Source organism: Epinephelus moara, chromosome 10 (genome assembly GCF_006386435.1).
Source record: "Epinephelus moara isolate mb chromosome 10, YSFRI_EMoa_1.0, whole genome shotgun sequence".
In the NCBI taxonomy this organism is placed as follows: domain Eukaryota; kingdom Metazoa; phylum Chordata; class Actinopteri; order Perciformes; family Serranidae; genus Epinephelus; species Epinephelus moara.
In genome coordinates, this window is record NC_065515.1 from 21,754,392 (window position 1) to 21,772,299 (window position 17,908).

General features: G+C 42.3%; 2 protein-coding genes across 4 annotated transcripts; both read left to right on the plus strand.

Annotated features, from left to right (window-relative positions):
* Nucleotides 1-839: 839 nt before the first annotated feature.
* On the plus strand, nt 840-13,401 carry LOC126396633 (WD repeat-containing protein 47-like). Of its 2 annotated transcripts, none has more exons than XM_050054860.1 (15): nt 840-1,028; nt 1,252-1,335; nt 1,795-1,879; nt 3,485-3,793; nt 3,913-4,355; nt 6,893-6,989; nt 7,930-8,102; nt 8,198-8,443; nt 8,570-8,645; nt 8,757-8,914; nt 9,256-9,425; nt 9,702-9,872; nt 9,988-10,119; nt 10,356-10,574; nt 10,666-13,401. In XM_050054860.1, the coding sequence occupies exons 1-15, from the start codon at nt 871-873 to the stop codon at nt 10,806-10,808; spliced, it is 2,664 nt and encodes an 887-aa protein (XP_049910817.1). In that variant the 5' UTR covers nt 840-870; the 3' UTR covers nt 10,809-13,401. The 2 variants fall into 2 exon arrangements, with proteins under 2 accessions (XP_049910817.1, XP_049910818.1); XM_050054861.1 differs by having other exon boundaries at nt 4,183-4,355.
* A 402-nt stretch (nt 13,402-13,803) lies between these two features.
* On the plus strand, nt 13,804-16,641 carry lim2.2 (lens intrinsic membrane protein 2.2). Of its 2 annotated transcripts, none has more exons than XM_050055073.1 (5): nt 13,804-13,926; nt 14,811-15,033; nt 15,331-15,471; nt 15,632-15,766; nt 16,475-16,641. In XM_050055073.1, the coding sequence occupies exons 2-5, from the start codon at nt 14,856-14,858 to the stop codon at nt 16,543-16,545; spliced, it is 525 nt and encodes a 174-aa protein (XP_049911030.1). In that variant the 5' UTR covers nt 13,804-13,926; nt 14,811-14,855; the 3' UTR covers nt 16,546-16,641. The 2 variants fall into 2 exon arrangements, with proteins under 2 accessions (XP_049911030.1, XP_049911031.1); XM_050055074.1 differs by lacking the exon at nt 13,804-13,926 and adding an exon at nt 14,422-14,515.
* Nucleotides 16,642-17,908: the final 1,267 nt, after the last annotated feature.

The window sequence follows — 17,908 nt, forward strand, 5'->3', positions numbered from 1 at the left end:
CGGGTGGATCATGCATAATGAAGACCCCTTTATGTCTTTGTATAGCTGTAGACGTGATGTGGCTGTGATTAACCATTTACAGCCCGACCCTAAACAACTGCATCCTGAGATATTTCCTAACATGATCACTGGAGAAATCCACATTATAGTGCATTGAGGTGATTTTTAAAAATGTTTAATGTAGAATAAACACCTCATGTGAGACCACACACTCCAGATATGCCATGCCACTGGAGCTGACCACAAAACAGAGAGGAGCACACTGAACTCACTTTAAAGTAGATATTTAGAGGCAGCCTTAATTCTTGGTTGCATAGATTCAACAAGGTGCTGGCAGAGATTTTGGTCCATATTGACATGATAGCATCACACAGTTGCTGCAGATTTGTCGTCTGCACATCCCAAATGTGCTCTATTGGATTGAGATGTGGTGACTGTGGAGGCCATTGGAGTACAGTGAACTCATTGTCATGATCAAGAAACCAGTTTGAGATGATTTGAGCTTTGTGACATGGTGCGTTATCCTGCTGGAAGTAGCCATCAGAAGATGGGTACACTGTGGTCATTAAGGGATGGACACGGTCAGCAACAATACTCAGGTAGGCTGTGGTGTTTAAACCATGCTCAGTTGGTACTAAGGGGCCCAAAGTGTGNAACAAGGCATTTTCACCCAGAGAACTGCTGCTCACTGGATATTTTCTGTTTGTCGGACCATCCTCTGTAAACCCTAGAGATGGTTGTGTGTGAAAATCCCAGTGGTAAGTCCCATACACATAAGCCTTTTTCTTTTTTGATGCAACCATGTCCGTCTCGTCTTCCCTCTCTCTGTTTCCCAACCGACCTGCAAGCTGCCACCACAGATCTGTAACCATGACGGCAGAGGAGACGATCAGCATCAAGGAGGCGGAGGTGATCAAGGTGATGCTGGACTTCCTGAACTCCAGGAAGCTGCACATCAGCATGCTGGCCTTAGAGAAGGAGAGCGGCGTCATTAATGGACTCTACTCTGACGACATGCTCTTCCTCAGGTATGATCGTACAGCTGACTCAAATGGCAGATAGGAGACGGTCATAGTGTCCTAAAAGGGAAGATTTTGGTTTTACAGGCTTTTGTAGCAGAGCTGTTTGTAAGAATTCAGACGCAAATTGCCACCTTGTGTTTTTCTTATGTTCCATTATTGACTGCACCACTGTGATGGGAACAATGATTTTAGAGGCTTTTTTAAATTGTTGATTTGCTGCTTTCAACAGGCAGCTCATTCTGGACGGCCAGTGGGAGGAGGTGTTGCAGTTCATTCAACCTCTAGAAGGAATGGACAAGTTTGACAAGAAAAGGTGACCGACATAATATGGGGTGTTATTGTACCGTCTAAAAACATCAACCAGAGAAGTTTTATTAATCGTTGAGGCATTATGAGAACATAAGGCCTGACTGAACGTCATCTTTTTGTCACATGTCTACAGCTAGACACTGTCTCAATTCGAATATTGTCTAGTCTAATATTAAGCACAGTATTGAGGTTTCCTTTCACTGGTGACTGGGTCGGACTCGCCAGTAAAGCAGGAGACTGGAACGAAATTAGGTCAAGTCTCAGTGCTGTGGTGGCATGATCGAGTCATATCACTGTCGGCCCCTGTTTCCCACCAAATACTCAACACATATACAGAACGTTCAAAACTCAGTTGTCCCACCTAATTAAATTAGTCTAGGTTATTACAATAACTCACTTGAGAGTTAATCAATTCTTAATATCTTTACAGTATATGTCCTAATACTGAGATTTGTCCTTCCAGGTTCCGCTACATCATCCTGAAGCAGAAGTTCCTGGAGGCTCTGTGTGTAAATAACGCCATGTCTGCTGCTGAAGACCCTCAGAATGTACGTAAATATACAATGAGGAAAATGGTATATAAGTACTGGCAATGTGAAACCAGTCTGAGTTGAAGCCTGGAGGCCGTCAGAGTGGGCTCACCACTAGAACGCCACTCGCTGGGAAACCAAATACACTCAAAATTCCCTCGAGTATAGCAACCTAATGGAGCTGCTCAGCAGTTGGTATAGGAAGCTTGTGATTAATGCCTAGCATACACTACTACTAGACTTTGGAAAGACTTTCTGTGACACTCTCTCACGTAAAAAGACAATGTGAGTTTTTAGTCACACACTTTGACATTTAGCAAAGACTGGGGAACTCGCAGGGTCACTATTTGCACGACTACAACTAGATTCCTTTTGAGATTATTTCCCATCCTGCTCCTGGTGGATCTATTTCGCCAAACTGCCTTTAAGAAATAAGACATATTAACAGTTCCATACATGTCTGCAAAAACACATAGCTCTAGAATCATGAGATGAAAGCCCTCATATGTCAACAGCATTCTTGTCAATTTGGCATCAGTGTAATCCATTAGGGTTGCAACAATATGAGATTTTTATGGTACTGTAACTGTCTCAGAAAATATTGTGGTTTCACAGTATCTTGGTATTACAGAATTATCATTGCTATGACCTTTTAAAGGAATTAAAACAGAAGGGTTATTTTTGGTTAAACCAAATGTTTTATTACTATATTTGACACTTGAAACCAATATTTAACATTTTACTTAGAGAGTCATGAACACCCTTCCAGAACAATTTCTGTTTGGGGCAGTCCCAGAATATGTGATAATGGTTTGCCAACCGTGAACCACACTGCCTCCAGCGTGGCATATTGGCATCTCTATATTTCTCTTGGATCGGTGTCTTAAAGTACCTGATTATGTTTTTCCAGCAGTGTTCTCTCCAGTCTATAGAGTTAGTTGAGGACCATTGAAATTGCCAAATATCCCCCCAGGCCTCTTCTGACAGTCTAATCCTCGCCTCTCGTTGCCACTTCTCTTTAATATAATTAGTGTTGTCGTTCTTAGCCTCAGATAGAGCAGTGTATAATCTTGAAATAGATTTTTTAGGGGTAGACAATGTGGCTGATAGTAATATTGCGTAAAATTTGGATTCAACTGTTGAAAAAATCTTGAGAATTATGATTTCTAACTAACATAAGAGCTGCTTGGTGGTCATATACACGCCGAACCAGGACTTGTTCATGTCCTGGAGTCCCCTCCATGTTTACTGTCTTTCCGGCTTGCTGCTTCCTGTTTGGTGCTGGAGAGAGCACAGATATTGTTGTTGACGGTGTTCATGTCATTGAACTTAAACATCTTTGATTTTGTTTGAATGTCAAGACGAGAAAAAGACTGACTTTGAAAGCTTGGACTGAGTACATTGACCACCTTACACCAAACGATGGAGATCACAGTAGGGTGCACTAACTGAGATGAAACTCACGGTTTTATCACAGCATAACTTGGGATGGCCATGTGTGTGTGAATATGACGCTTCTTCTAAAACTTACACACATACCAGTGTGGTCCTACAAAAACAGGAAAAGCATCTAAAAAAAAACACATTCTCACTTCTCCTCTTTACATTTTCTGTCCACTCCAGCTGGAGCTCACCATGCAGGCAGCAGTCAAGTGCCTCCACAGTCTGGAGGAGTTCTGTCCATCCAAGGACGACTACAGCAAGCTGTGTCTCCTCCTCACCCTGCCGCGCCTCACCCACCACGCCGAGTTCAAAGACTGGAACCCGAGCACGGCGCGTGTCCATTGCTTTGAGGAGGCCTGCGCCATGGTGGCTGAGTTCATCCCTGCGGACAGGAAGCTGAGCGAGGCAGGCTTCAGGGCGAGTGGAAACCGCCTCTTCCAGCTGCTCATCAAAGGGATCCTTTACGAATGCTGTGTTGAGTTCTGTCAGGTAATACGATACCCTAAAAATGAAAAGGTTAGGTATTCAAAATTATCAGGACTTACAGAAGAACTCTACAAAGTCAGTTATGGGTGATGGTCAAACTCCCCTCTGTTTCTCTTTTCCAGAGTAAAGCAACTGGCGAGGAGATCACAGAGGGCGAGGTGTTGCTCGGTGTGGATTTGCTCTGCGGGAACGGCTGTGACGAACTGGACTTGTCGCTGCTCTCCTGGCTGCAGAATGTCTCTCCGGGTGCCTTCTCTTGCGCCTTCGAGCAAAAAACCCTCAACATCCACGTGGACCGCCTGGTGAAGCCCAGCAAGGCCGGTCACGCCGACCTCCTCACTCCTTTAATCAACCGCCTGTCCCCGTGCTGCCCCACCTCGCCCTTCCGCCAGAGGCCTCATTCAGCGGACACCTACATGTCCAGGTCCCTCAATCCGGCTTTGGATGGCCTGTCCCACGGTCTGGCGGCCCAGGACAAGAGAGGCATGGAGGCGAACATGAAGTCTGCCCTCAGTCGGAGCTTGGTGGAGAATAATGTGCACCAGCAGGACGATTCACCTGAAAAGTAAGAGTCTGAAGCACACAATGGACGAATAAGTTTTGGTGTTCCTTGGAGTACCAGATGTCTGCAGCACTGTACAGCACATGTCAAAGCATAGTTATTATAGTCATGAATATAATATTATCTTTCCCGGAGCTTTCCTACAAAGCTCTCTCCCTTAGCATGTGTGTGTATTAAACCTAGTGGTAGGTCTTGTTGTATGACACAATCTGTAGCTCCATTAATCCCACTATCCCTGCTTTAACAGAGACAAACTGCCTCGTCTGTCATCTCCTCCAGTGCTGCACAAAGCTTATCAGACTGCAGCAGAGTGTTGATGGATGCAATTTAATCTTGAGCCTTCACCCTAATGACTCATAATTGAAAATCACAGTGCTGAAGCTGTCGCTAAATTAAGACTGTAAATATGGTGAAGGATGATTTTCCTCATGGAAACTCAGAGCTGACCAGGTTTTTACTGCTCAAATGTGGTTTAAGTGGGGTCTCTGTGGCTCGTTTGGTCATTACTGCAGCCTTCTGGGTACATGTCTGGCTCAGGATCTTAGTCATGCTGTTGCTTTCTCTTTCTTGCCGGTCAGTTTTTGTCACAGTGGACTGGCCACAGAGAGCAAAAATTGCATTGTAGGAAAAAGATACCTCAATCACCCAGCACAAACTGTGGCCATTGTAACTGGTATATGTGTGGTGAAAATGCTTAGAAAGTAAGGCATCAGATCATGACAGGTGAGCTGACGACAGGTTCGCATCACAAGGTAACAGCAAATAAAATGTTACACCATTGAGTGAGAGGAGGAGACAGGCTTTAATGGAATCAAATGAAAGCTACTAGAAACGGATCAGTTCGCCAGACTGTCTGATGTTGCCATGTTCTCTGGCTCCACCTGCTGGACACAATTAATTACCACAACTCTAAGAGTTTCTCATCCCTGCAGGAATTTATCTAGAAATATTGTATGCAACTTTATACAAGATGACAATGAAACAGATATGAAAAACAACAAAATTAATCTTTCAGTTAAAGCAAAGGTAAATATGGTTTTCATGTCTCACTCACTGTGGGGCTGCACTGAATGACATTTTTAAAATTCAAAGCTTCCACTGAGGTTTTTTAATGAAGCTCTGAATATCTCTCATCATATTTTATGATGTCATCACCCTAAAAAGCAGGACAGAAATCATCAAACAACATCCTTAATTTGAATAAAGTGATTTGTCAGATTAAATTAATCTTCTTTTTTTTTCCTTCTTTTTTTTTTTTTATTAAATGAACTTTCTTCAGTGCATAAATGTAATTTATGGTAGCGTTAGACTGCTGCTCGACCATCCCGTTAATACAGGTGTGTGCCTCAGTATTTCAGCAGCAAGTGGGAGAGAAAACAGATTTTTGACCACAGTGAAAATGTTTTTTGAAAGATAATAACCAACAAATATGGATTGAGGCAGAAGCTTTGTTAAAAAAAACAAAAAACACAATTACATCTATCTTTTTTCGATAAAGTTTGACTAAAGTTTGATTCTATAGTTGTTGTAAATGTTTGGATCACATGAGTTGGGATCAATCCTACGCAGCCACCACTGGAATCTAATTCTAGAAATGGAGTAATACTAATAATGTTAGTGTAGCTAAGTCTTTATCTGCAACAGCGCAGAAATACAGGGTTTAAACAGAAAGAGTAGACATGCAAATAAAAGCTTGTAGCATTCAAATGTTGATTTAGAATTCAAATGTCAACATTATGAGTGAAGCTTCGAAACTTTGAACTATTTGATACAGCTCTACTTTACTGGAATGTGGCATTTAACCTTGTTACTGTTGTTGGCTAGCTTTGTAAAAATATGAGTAGCCCACATTAGTGCTATTTCTTTCCTTTTGCTATATACAGTATAGTCCTTAAGTTTAATATCCGCCTGAGACCTGAACTTTTGTTTGGTTTGCATTTTTAATTTCTCCCCTAGCTATCTGGGATCAGTAGGATCTGATGAGTATAAAAAAACTAAACATTCTCAACGATAAGTCCCAATGTCATCAAACCAGTTGATGATAAATTTCCAATGTCCTTAAATAAGTACTTCCTAATTAACAGTGTCTTAGCTCATTACTGTTGCTAAAGTTGGTAAAATGTGTTGCCATATCAAACTACAAATTTTATTAATCATAAGTAAACAAGTTTCGATCGTAATGTGATCAGGCTTTGAACCTTGTCCACTTTTATGTCGAGATCAGCTGCAGACTGACTTGGCAGAGATGGCTGCCATCTTGTTTTTCCATGGATAAGTGTACTGTGCTCTTACCACCACTAGATGGCACATAAAAGTGTCCACAAACAAAGACAACAGGTCTAAGTTAAGCAAAATAAAGTATTAAGGTGCAGGAAACCAAAAATGTGAAGTCCTCATATGAGGACACATGGTCTCAGGAGGTTATGCATGAACTGTTTAGTTTTCAGCTTGTATTGTTTTGTTTTACTTCCTGCTTCACCTCAAATCAGTTCAAATTTTTACAAAGTGGTTGGAATTAACGTGTATTTTCCTGGCAATAGGAAGCACCCTCAAGGGCTGGATGGACCCAACACCACACGCACGCCTCTGACCCCTGGAAAAGATGGTGGCCCCCCCTCCAACACAGAAACAAATGAGGTAATTAGAACTGCAGACTGTGTGTGGACTTGTATGTGGTATCGACCTTAGATCAATGATAAGCACAAAGACATTTCAGGAATAGAGGAGTGGCGCGTCTCACCTTTGGCTGCTCCAGCTAAATTGGTTTCATGACTTGTGTGAGGACTGTAAAAAGAAATAGCCCTGGTCGTCTGTCTGGTCACTTGAGTCAGAGTTAGATTTTCAGTCTGTCTACTCTCTGCTGTCATTACTCCAGATTTAAGAGATTTAGAATAGATTCCCCGTGAACCCTCCTGAACCACCGTGTCTCCACACCTCCACTGCCTCATAAATCCTTCCCCAATTCTCTCCCACACCTGTCCAAGGGGTACTAGCACCCTCCAGCCCCCTGTCCCAGTGAAGAGGGTGGAGGTCATGGACGCTGGAGGCAGATAATCTGGTTTGATGTGCGGTCACACCCAAGATAGCCTGCTGCTTCCATCATCGCTCATCTTTATGCATCCCAGGTCCCATCCAGAGGAGCAAAGTAGAGATTGGATTGTTTTGTGTGTGTGTGTGTGTGTGTGTGTGTGTGTGTGTGTGTGTGTGTGTGTGTGTATGAAAAGTGGTGAGAGAGGTGAAGGGGAATATACTGTAGACCCGCTGGATATGATGAGGTCCTTGAAAACTTTTTATGGGATAGATGATGGAGGATGAGGCCTTGGGAGTTGAAGAGTTATCAGTAGTGGCTCTTGGGAGAGAGTTTGTCTATTATAATCTGGTGTGTGTGCTCTTGCATGTGTGTTTGTGTGTGTGGAGTTGTTAAGGCAGAGACTACTGAAAGGCAATGATAAATATTGGGTCACTGTTCAGGTAAAACAAATCCTGTCAAAAAATGTGTCAGAGTTTCTACATGTTCTGCACAAACAAGTTTACAATGTGTTTCTATTTTGATAGTTGTGTGCATGTGTTTGTCCAGCGTGCTGATTCCTCAGAGCACATCCAGGAGTACTACAGGCAGCGTCTCCGTGTGCAGCAGCATCTGGAGCAGAAGCAGCAGCAGAGACAGCTTTACCAGCAGATGCTGCTGGAGGGAGGGGTGAAGCCACTGGACGGAGCCCAAAACAACCTCACAGAGACCTTCCTCAGCAGGTGAGGAAGCCACATGAAAAGATTCAGTGACTTAATGAATAAAATTCAAACTCAGTGCCGCCTCGTTGAGACAAAGACGTCTTCTTTTTGTCTAGGTCCATTCAGAAGTTGGAGGAGATGAACGTGGGCATTGACCACAGAGGAGACGAGGTGATGACACAGTGGAACGGACTGCCAGGGAACACCAGCACGTCCAGTCCCAGAAGCGCCAACACCCGACACACCCCAGACACCGGGCCGCCGAGGGATAAGCCAGGTGGAGGGGTCAGCAGCACGCCATTAAGGACCGGGAGCCAGGGCTTGCCTTACCTTAACGAGTCCCCGGTTCCTGCCAGTCAGAGGTAAGAGCCTCCTTTACTTTTCCAAAATGCTAATCTTTGTATTATGAAATAATATCAGTGTACATAATAAATTAAACTGATATAGAATTAATTGAGCTGGATATGTGTGTGCATTTTTATCATCAGTGCTGAGAGGATCAGAGCGTCGTGCCCCACAGTCCAAGATGATTCTGGCTGCTCGACAACACGTAACTCACATGAGGTACAGCAACTTACTTTACTTTTAGATTTAGGTTGTTATTTTGTAACCACCTAAATCTTTGACTTTCACGTAGATCGTAGTTCCAAAGATTATTTTTCTGATCCTGTACAGCCGGGGAAGTCCAAATCACAGTTTGTTAAAGTGAACCAGCTGGAGGACACGCAGGCGGTGCGTGCAGTGGCCTTCCATCCCTCTGGAGCACTGTACGCTGTCGGCTCCAATTCGAAAACCCTGAGGGTCTGTGCCTACCCAGAAACACTGACACCCAGGTAGGAGCCATTTACAGGTAGCAACAAATCCAAACTATGAGATATTCTTACAAGATTTTAGATTATTCATGTATTCATTTATTAGCATGTTACAGTAGAATTCCACATGAAGACACACATGATGAGGACTGTACCAGCATTTAATGAGCAGAAGCAAACAGACAAGTTTTTGACAAAAAGACAAAGAAACCTTAAGGGAAAAAAATCGACTTCTTCACACAAAAAAAAATCCAAAATTGTGAAATCCAGTTTGCATTTTTTCCCATAGATGTATGACATTTTAGAATTCACACCTTCCCACATATTCATCTGTCTGTCTTGTATATTCTTGTCCCATTCAGTGGTTCTGGTGCAGTGAAGCAGCCAGCAGTGCGCTTCAGGAGGAACAAACACCACAAGGGCTCAATCTACTGTGTCGCCTGGAGCCACTGCGGACAACTGTTGGCTACTGGCTCCAATGATAAATTCGTCAAAGTCCTGCCTTTCAATGCAGACAGCTGCAACGCCACAGGTACTACTCTATGTGTTAAAATGTCTATATGATGAGTAATGTCCATTTTCCCAGCCAACTGGCTCGAACAGTACAGGCCTGTTTGTGCCTACCGTGACCTATCTCAAAAGGTCAAGTAGCCTCTGTTGCGGTCAGAGTCATTTTGTAAAACTTAACTGCCCTTTAAAAAATGCACAACAAGTACAGTTTGAAGAATAATTAAGAAAAAGTGATTCATTTTTTCTGGATATTGAGGAATGTTACTGTTTCCATCCCCAATGTACACCTCTGTTTCAGGCCCCGACCTGGAGTTCAGCATGCACGATGGCACCATCAGGGACCTGGCCTTCATGGAGGGCCCTGAGAGTGGAGGATCCATTTTGATCAGTGCCGGAGCCGGAGACTGTAACATCTACACAACAGACTGTCAGAGAGGGCAGGGTCTTCACGCCCTGAGTGGACACACTGGTACGTCAGCCACAGCTCTTGGGAAAGAAACAGTCTAAGTTGATCCTTAATGAGAAAAAAATGATATTGAAGACATAAAAAATGGTATCTAAGATGTCACTGTTTGTTTCTACAGGTCACATTCTGACTCTGTACACGTGGGGAGGGTGGATGATCGCCTCAGGCTCTCAGGACAAGACAGTGCGGTTCTGGGACTTGCGGGTGCCAAGCTGTGTGAGGGTGGTGGGCACAACTCTGCATGGCACAGGTGAGTTGCATCATGACTCTCACTAGGGTGGATCATTTATGTGGCAGCAAATGACTTTCAGGTTGGTGTGGCATCACAGTTAACCCACAAGAATGCACTAATGCTTCATGAAGATTTCTGGACACAGCGGAACTGCCAGTAACTGAACAGATTTTAAATTAGACACTTCACATTGATCGATTTATTGTTTCATAAAATAAAAAAGTACTTACTTATTACCACTCTGTCTCACACAGGAAGTGCAGTTGCCTCTGTGGCAGTGGATCCCAGCGGCCGCCTGCTGGCCACAGGTCAGGAGGACAGCACCTGCATGTTGTATGACATCAAAGGAGGCCGCATAGTCCAGACATACCGCCCCCACGGCAGCGACATCCGCTCAGTGCGCTTCTCACCTGGAGCCCATCATCTCCTCACCGGCTCTTACGACAACAAAATCATCATCAGCGACCTTCAAGGTAGAAACGCCTGCGCTGGGAGAGAAAGGAACAAAATACATTGTGTGTAGTATGTGTAACAAAAATACATCTTTCTTTTCTCTGACCCCAGGTGACCTAACAAAGCCCCTCCCTCAGACAGTGGCAGGGGAGCACTGGGACAAGGTGATCCAGTGTAGGTGGCACCCCCACGACCGAACCTTCCTCTCCTCCTCCGCAGATCGAACTGTCGTCCTCTGGGCACCGGGCCCCTGAGCTGCTCACTGGAGGAACACTGGGTAACTACGGCAGCAGCAGCAGGAAGCACAAGAACACGAGCATAGGAACCCTGACTGCTTCAGTGTGTCTGTGTGTGTGTGGGTGTGTGTTTGTGCGCATACATACTGTGAGCGGCACGCTATTTATAAGCCGCTCCATTAGAGTTAACTGTGTGTGTGCTGTGTGTGCATATGTGTGTGTGTGTGTGTCTAACTTGTGACAGATGTTTTTGAGGTGGAAAATCTAGTCACTTTGAAAATAGTCATTGTATATGTCTCTGTGAGTGTGTGTCAGTGTGTGTGTGTGCAAGCAAACGCAACATTCTGACAATGTGTGTGTAATTAAAAGTAAAGCAAAATAAAGGGAAACTAATCAGAACATTTTGCTGCTTTAAAAAGAGGAAACATGGAAATTAGCGTTAATATTTCTATTCAGAATTCATGTGAGGCTCTGCCTGTTTAAGGTGTGTGTGTGTGTGTGTGTGTGTTTGCTTAACACCTTTTAGCTTTTGTAAATAAAGCAGAAAGATTAACCTTTTCGGATTTACTTAAAGATTTACTTGGCAAATACGTAGTTCGATATAGAGATGACTAATGCCTGTATTGAAGGGTTGAGTAAGTTCACTGCAAGCACACCTTCAAGTTAGTTTTTTTCTCACGATGCCAAACTACATTTAAATCAGCTGTAGTCAGAACTTGTCAGAAACATGAAGGTCACTTTCAAAGGTAAATAGAGTTTGGTGCAACATAAAGAAGTTGCTGTCGCTATAGTTTCTATAGGAAGCAGTGAGCCACATTTGGTTATGCATATCATAATGTGCCTTTTTGTAACATTTGTAGAGATTTTTTGGATGTGTGGATTGATTGAGAGATTTATTTATTTAGTTATTTGCAGCATTATTTTGATGTTTTCTCATATGCCCTGGCATCTGTACATTTTTGTAATGTCACTGTAATGCGAAAAATGATCATCCACTGGCATTTTTGCGCACTTGTATTCCCAAAGTGTTTTTCCCTACATCTGTTACTATTAAAAAAGAGAGAGTAACTGGCGTTGTACCACAGAAGCCCTGAGAGGCAAAGAGGGGAAAAAAATCAATTCATTTTCCATGGTGGGAATGTGGAAGGCGGGGTACACGCTGGACAGGTCGCCAGACTATCACAGGGCTGACACATAGAGACAGACAACCATTCACACTCACATTCACACCTACGGACAATTTAGAGTCACCAATTAACCTGCATGTCTTTGGACTGTGGGAGGAAGCTGGAGTACCCAGAGAAAACCCATGCTGACACAGGGAGAACATGCAAACTCTGCTCAGAAGGGCTCCCTCATCCTGGGTTCGACCCAGGAACCCTCTTGCTGTGAGGCAGCAATGCTAACCACTGCACTACCATGCCAATTTCTAAGTTTGTTTATGACTTGAAAAGGTGGGGGAAAAGGTTTGCCAGGATAAAAAAAAAGTTCCTTTTTTTTTTCGTCTGTGAAACTGGTAAAAAAAAAAAAAAAAGTGTTTGTAGTTGTGTTCAAGTTGTATTCTGTTCATTGTTGTAGTACTCATTTTGGCCACAAGAGGCTGGAGTGCACCATAACCCCGTGTACTAAACAGGACTAAAAGCATTCACATTTTCTGTCAGGTGGGTGCACTTTAAACGCAAGGTGTATATATTGTGTGTTAGCAAGTTACGTATCATTACTGTTATGTCCGTTACCCGGAAGAAACCATTAATGCTTCTAGTTCTGTTAAGAACATGGGGTAGTGGTGCCCTGCTGCCTCCTGTGTATGTTTTTTCCACCTGTTTCACAGATTAAGAAGCTTCCAAAAAATCCATTCAGCATTCTCTGTAACCGCTTATCCTGTCAGGGGTCGCAGGGATCTGGAGTCTGTTCCAGCTAACATTGGACGAGAGGCGGGGTACACCCTGGACAGGTCGCCAGACTATCACAGGGCTGACACATAGAGATAGACAGCCATTCACACTCACATTCACACCTACGGACAATTTAAAGTCACCAATTAACCTGCATGTCTTTGGACTGTGGGAGGAAGCCGGAGTACCCTAAGAAAAATTACGAAAAAATGATCCTGGCAAATTCTTTTTTTTAGAAATTAGGTGTTCAGCTGTTGCCACCAAAACATAGACCTTTAAATACAAAGACAAAATGGTAGCAGGATAAAGACGAGGCACTTTAAAGACAGGAATGCTGCAGGACTGCACAATGTGAAATGACAAATCTAGTCACATCTTCAACTGAAACAAAGACGACTCTAATTTTATCTTCGCTTTCACTAAGTAGCTATGCAGACACCTGATGGATGTGACAGAGACGAGGGTATTAATGCATCATATGTTACCTTACGTAGTGGCTTACAGTGGCTGTGTGGTTTTAGACAATGTTTGTGCACACTGTGTAATGATGGAACTGCCACGGGGTCAACGGGGTTCAAACTGTTAAAGTAATCAAATAGTGGCTGTGTAATGTTCTTGCTTTTGAATAAAAATGAATAAAAGGTATTTTTATGTTACTCTTTGGAGCTGTAAGTTAAGTGATGAAATAAAGACTGAAAGTTTCATCACACTGCTTGTTACTGTGTGTGTGTTGCTTTGCCAAATAGAGCGTACAAATTAAAATGAAAAATTGAAATGTGCCTTTGATGTCCCTGCTCTGTGTAATTGCCTGTGTTGCTGCTAATGCATGTAAGGACTGCTAATGTCCTGCAGAGTCCCATCACTGGCATGGCTAAACTGTAGGGGTTGGAACATGCTGATAGCAGGAAAAAAAAATCTGATGCATTTACCTTAGGTGTCTGGTATGGTCAGATACTTTGCAGAAGACACGTAGACAGAAATTGAAAACAGGAGGAACAAGATGAAGTCACACAGGCCACAAAGAGACAAAGTGCAAGAGGTTAAAGAGACAGAGGGGTGATGGGAGGGATGGAGGTAACTGCAGAGAGGAGCGCGAGCGGGGATTTACCATCACTCACATGCTGCGCTCGATCATTCCCTCTTTTGTGGGATGGACAATGAGGGCCAGGGGTGCAGCGCTTAAAAAGGATACGAACACTGTCACAACCAGCAACCCTGGAGAGACACCGGCCGACCCAGAGGTATCAGACTAAAACTTGGACTTACACACAACCTGTTTTTACTGCACTTCCAGGAAGATGCTGCGTTCTTTGAGGGCTTAAGAGGCAAAGCAGTGACTGAGAACCTGTATGTGGAGAACAAGTTGGACTACAAGGGCAGAAGAGATGAAGTTTGGAGACCTCTAGATTGCAGCTAACAAACTAGGCCTGCTGGGACCCTGATCTTTGTTCATGTTGCTTGCTAAAAATTAATATTGTCAGACAGATTTGGGATTCAGATGTATACCATAGATCTTTTTTTGGATGTAATTTTGTAATTTGGACATGCAAGAGCTGCACAGAGGAGAAATCAGTGTATGAAATCATTGGTTTGCTGGCCGTGTGACAGAGAGCGACACTGCTGACAGTTCAGTTGCTCAGTACTAGAAGATTAGTTTGTGGTGCACAAAGGGGAATTAGCGGTGAACAATGGCTCCGAACTGCCTGATAGGCAAGCTTATTGTCGTATGGCGGTTTGGGTCAAGTGCTTTGCTGGCTGTGGCACTGACGAATGACTCGCTCTCTTCTCTCATGTGCCCGCATGTATGTTTGAAATGATCACCTTAAAAGAGTAAGAATTGGTTTCTTGTAGGACATTTAGTTTTAGAGTGTGATTGGTCTTTTCTGTCTGCTCTACAAATGTACCTAAACCTGGCTCACATAGTAAAAGAGAGGCAACAGTTATTGCAGTTGTTAGGACTTCCAACTAAGGAAGGATGTGAGAGACAATAACGTGACCTTTGTTATCTTCAATGGACGAAGATAATGATGCATAATGGATCATTTCTGGCATTCAAAGCGTATCACTGAGTACATGGTCTACATGTTGCACCCTTATCCATACTTGTCCTCTCTTCCCCGAACAGTTGCTGAATGTTTAGGAGGACAGCTCTACCCCTGGCTTCTCCACCATGCTGTATACTTTAGCAGGAGGGGGCACGCTCTGCGGTGTGGCTGCCCTTGTGCTTCTCATCGTTTCTACAGCGACAGATTTCTGGATGCAGTATCGATATTCGGGTAGCTCGGCTAATCAGGGGCTTTGGAGGTTCTGCATCAACCACAAATGCCATGCCCACACCATAACTGTAGGTGAGTACTTGAGGGATTTGGGCAAAATAAAGGCACTAAAAGTCTCTGATCCGAGAGAGCTTCACTATGAATTAGGCTGTCTAAAAGTGTGCCTAAATTGAGCAGGTTGAAGGAAGACACCATAATAAATATATAAAGAAAACTTTTTAAATGCTGCATTGTGCTACAGAGGAACTTTGCATTGTGAGTGATGTAACATACAGGTGTCAGCATGCAAACTAATATATGAGTATTTGTGTCAAATCCAAGTGTAAGTATCTGTCGATGTGTATGTGGTCTTGACCTTTTTGTGTCCAGCCTTCTGGGACGCCACGCGGGCCTTTATGTTGCTGGCGGTGCTGAGCTGCTTCGCCGGTGTGGTGCTCGGCCTGAGCGCCTTCACTAACGGCACCAAGAACAGGAGGGTCCGTACAGGCGGCATTGCCCTGGTCCTGTCAGGTAACACGCACATTTAGCAAGCTTGTCTGGGACTTTTTGCAATGGGTTTTACAGCAAAGGTTAGTCTAAGTGCACACAATATTAACAGGCTATTTTTGTGTGAGTTTCTTACATGCATCTGGTGTGCTTTTTTAAATGTCCTTTCTCTTTTTATTCACAGGTTTTCTTGCTCTGCTGGCTTTGGCAATTTACACTGGAGTGACTGTTACTTTCTTTGGCAAACGCTTCCTGGACTGGCGCTTTTCCTGGTCATACATCATCGGCTGGGTGGCCATCATTTTGGCTTTTGCAGCAGGTAGTTACTATATTTCATTAGTTGTGTATTTTGATTATTTATTTTGTAAAAAAAAACATCCTGAATAAGACTATCTACAGGTTATTTAACCATAAAATTTGAGATTAAACATCTCTTTTTCAAAAGTGTCCTGGCCAAGACAGGCAGCAACATAGAACAAAAATAGAGAATAAAAAAATATGAGGCTCTAAAACAAGCAATATAAAACATAAAATGAGATAACTACAAAGAAAAGCCCAAAAGCATGTTAATATATACAGGAAGTGAACCATAAATATGCACTCATTTCATTGGTTATTAAATAAAAAACAATTATTTTTGCACCTTTAGATCTCCATACTCTGAAGCGAGTTAACACACACACTAAGTGGCTGTGGTACATACTGTATTGTGAATCCGGGATCTAACACTTTAATACTGTGTGGTAAAACTACTTTATATTAGATGATAACATAGCAGCCCAAAGGCATAAACGAATTAAACCAGTAGGTTTTCAGAAAAGCAAAACTGCTTTCTTCTTATCATCGGCTAAATCAAGAATTTAGCACCTTTACATGTTGGATTTGAAAGTTTCAGTCTTTGGTGACAATGACAGACTAAATAACTAACAATGTTCCACAACTTCCATCCATGACATGTCATTTAAAAATGAAACTTTATCAGTTTAATGTGTTACCTAATTGTCTGGTTAACTGTGGTTTCTCTCAGGTGTGTTCCAACTCTGTGCTTACCAGCGGACCACTGCAGAACCCCCTCCTTCAAATAACCCGGACAGCTGAACAAGATGAAGACGCCGATTAGCTCCAGGACTGTTGCAATGGATGTCACCGCTGCTTTTGAGTGGCTGCCTAGAATGGAATAAATAGAAATCATAGATGTCTGTGTGGTTTTACTGCAACTCTGATTCACTGACAACAACCTTTTTTTATATACATATGTAGATGTTGACCAAACATTTAAAAAAAATCTGACCATTTTTGTGAGCGAAATTGGCAGGACATCGTATTTGACACCATACATGAGCAGAGCAAACGTTCAAACATCTTATCATACCCTTATCAATTTTTATGTTTAAACATGCTTTATTGTATAGGTGTGTAGAGCACATTTCATAATAATACTACACTTATTTTCACCAAATGAAATCAAAGATAAATTCTTATTTATTTAACTAAATCAAGCAAAGGCCTCCTGTAACACTGCTTAGGTGGTGTGTGCCACTGATTAGAATTAAAACATCTGTTCTAAATGTAATGTAGTTTTCTACAGCAATGTCTGTGTGTTAGAGATTTGCCACTAGATGGCGGTCTTATGCCACATGTAGGAGGCACAGAACACCACTGCTGTAAGATAAGGCCTGCTGTGTCCCAAAGTGAGTTCACATTACTGGCATTCTCTGAGTGAGAATAATGCATGCAAGCGTAATGCATCCCCTTTTCTGTATCAACAAGATTATTATCTCAGAATTATGAGAAAAGTTTTCATAGAAAAAAAAATCAGCCCAAAAAGCAAAATAAATAAAATCCTTGATTATCTCATTAATTCACTCTCTAAAAATAATCCACTGGTCCAACTAAAAAAAAAATAATCTAACTATTTGCGTCTTTTTAAGTAGTTCCAACTCCGGCATTAATGAGTCAATCCCATGAGTCCTTCATAATGTGACAAACTCAAGTTAGTTTAGTACAACCAACATGATTTGCTTTGACCTTGAAAAGCGGAATTAAGTTGAACCAAGTTAATAATTATCCAAAAGTTGTGTTGATATTTTGTGATCACACTATACTTATTTTAATTCCATCTACTCAAAAATGTCATTTTTTTTTACCAGCTTCTTAAAATAACTTAAACAAAGATATATATATATTTTTTCAATGCTGACAAACATTATCCACTGACTCCATGAACAGTTTTTTTGGAGTGCAGAAAAACAAGATATTTTTTTGTCATGAAAACCTTATCCATAATTCTGATATAATACTCTTATTTATTTATATAAACAACAAAATATATGTATTTTCTCCAATGAATGCATTAGCATCCATATGTAGGATCCTCTCACTGACCAAGCAAAGTAAAGTCTGACTTTTTTTTTTTCTTTTTTTTTAAGATTAGTTGGCTTTTGGAGCACCCAATCTTAAG

Coding starts and splice junctions, on each gene's coding strand:
- LOC126396633 (XM_050054860.1), top strand. CDS start 871: ATGACGGCAGAGGAGACGATCAGCATCAAGGAGGCGGAGGTGATCAAG. Junction 3,794..3,912: donor GCTGTGTTGAGTTCTGTCAG/GTAATACGATAC, acceptor TCTCTTTTCCAG/AGTAAAGCAACTGGCGAGGA. Junction 9,873..9,987: donor CGCCCTGAGTGGACACACTG/GTACGTCAGCCA, acceptor TTGTTTCTACAG/GTCACATTCTGACTCTGTAC.
- lim2.2 (XM_050055073.1), top strand. CDS start 14,856: ATGCTGTATACTTTAGCAGGAGGGGGCACGCTCTGCGGTGTGGCTGCC. Junction 15,034..15,330: donor TGCCCACACCATAACTGTAG/GTGAGTACTTGA, acceptor TTTTGTGTCCAG/CCTTCTGGGACGCCACGCGG. Junction 15,767..16,474: donor CATTTTGGCTTTTGCAGCAG/GTAGTTACTATA, acceptor GGTTTCTCTCAG/GTGTGTTCCAACTCTGTGCT.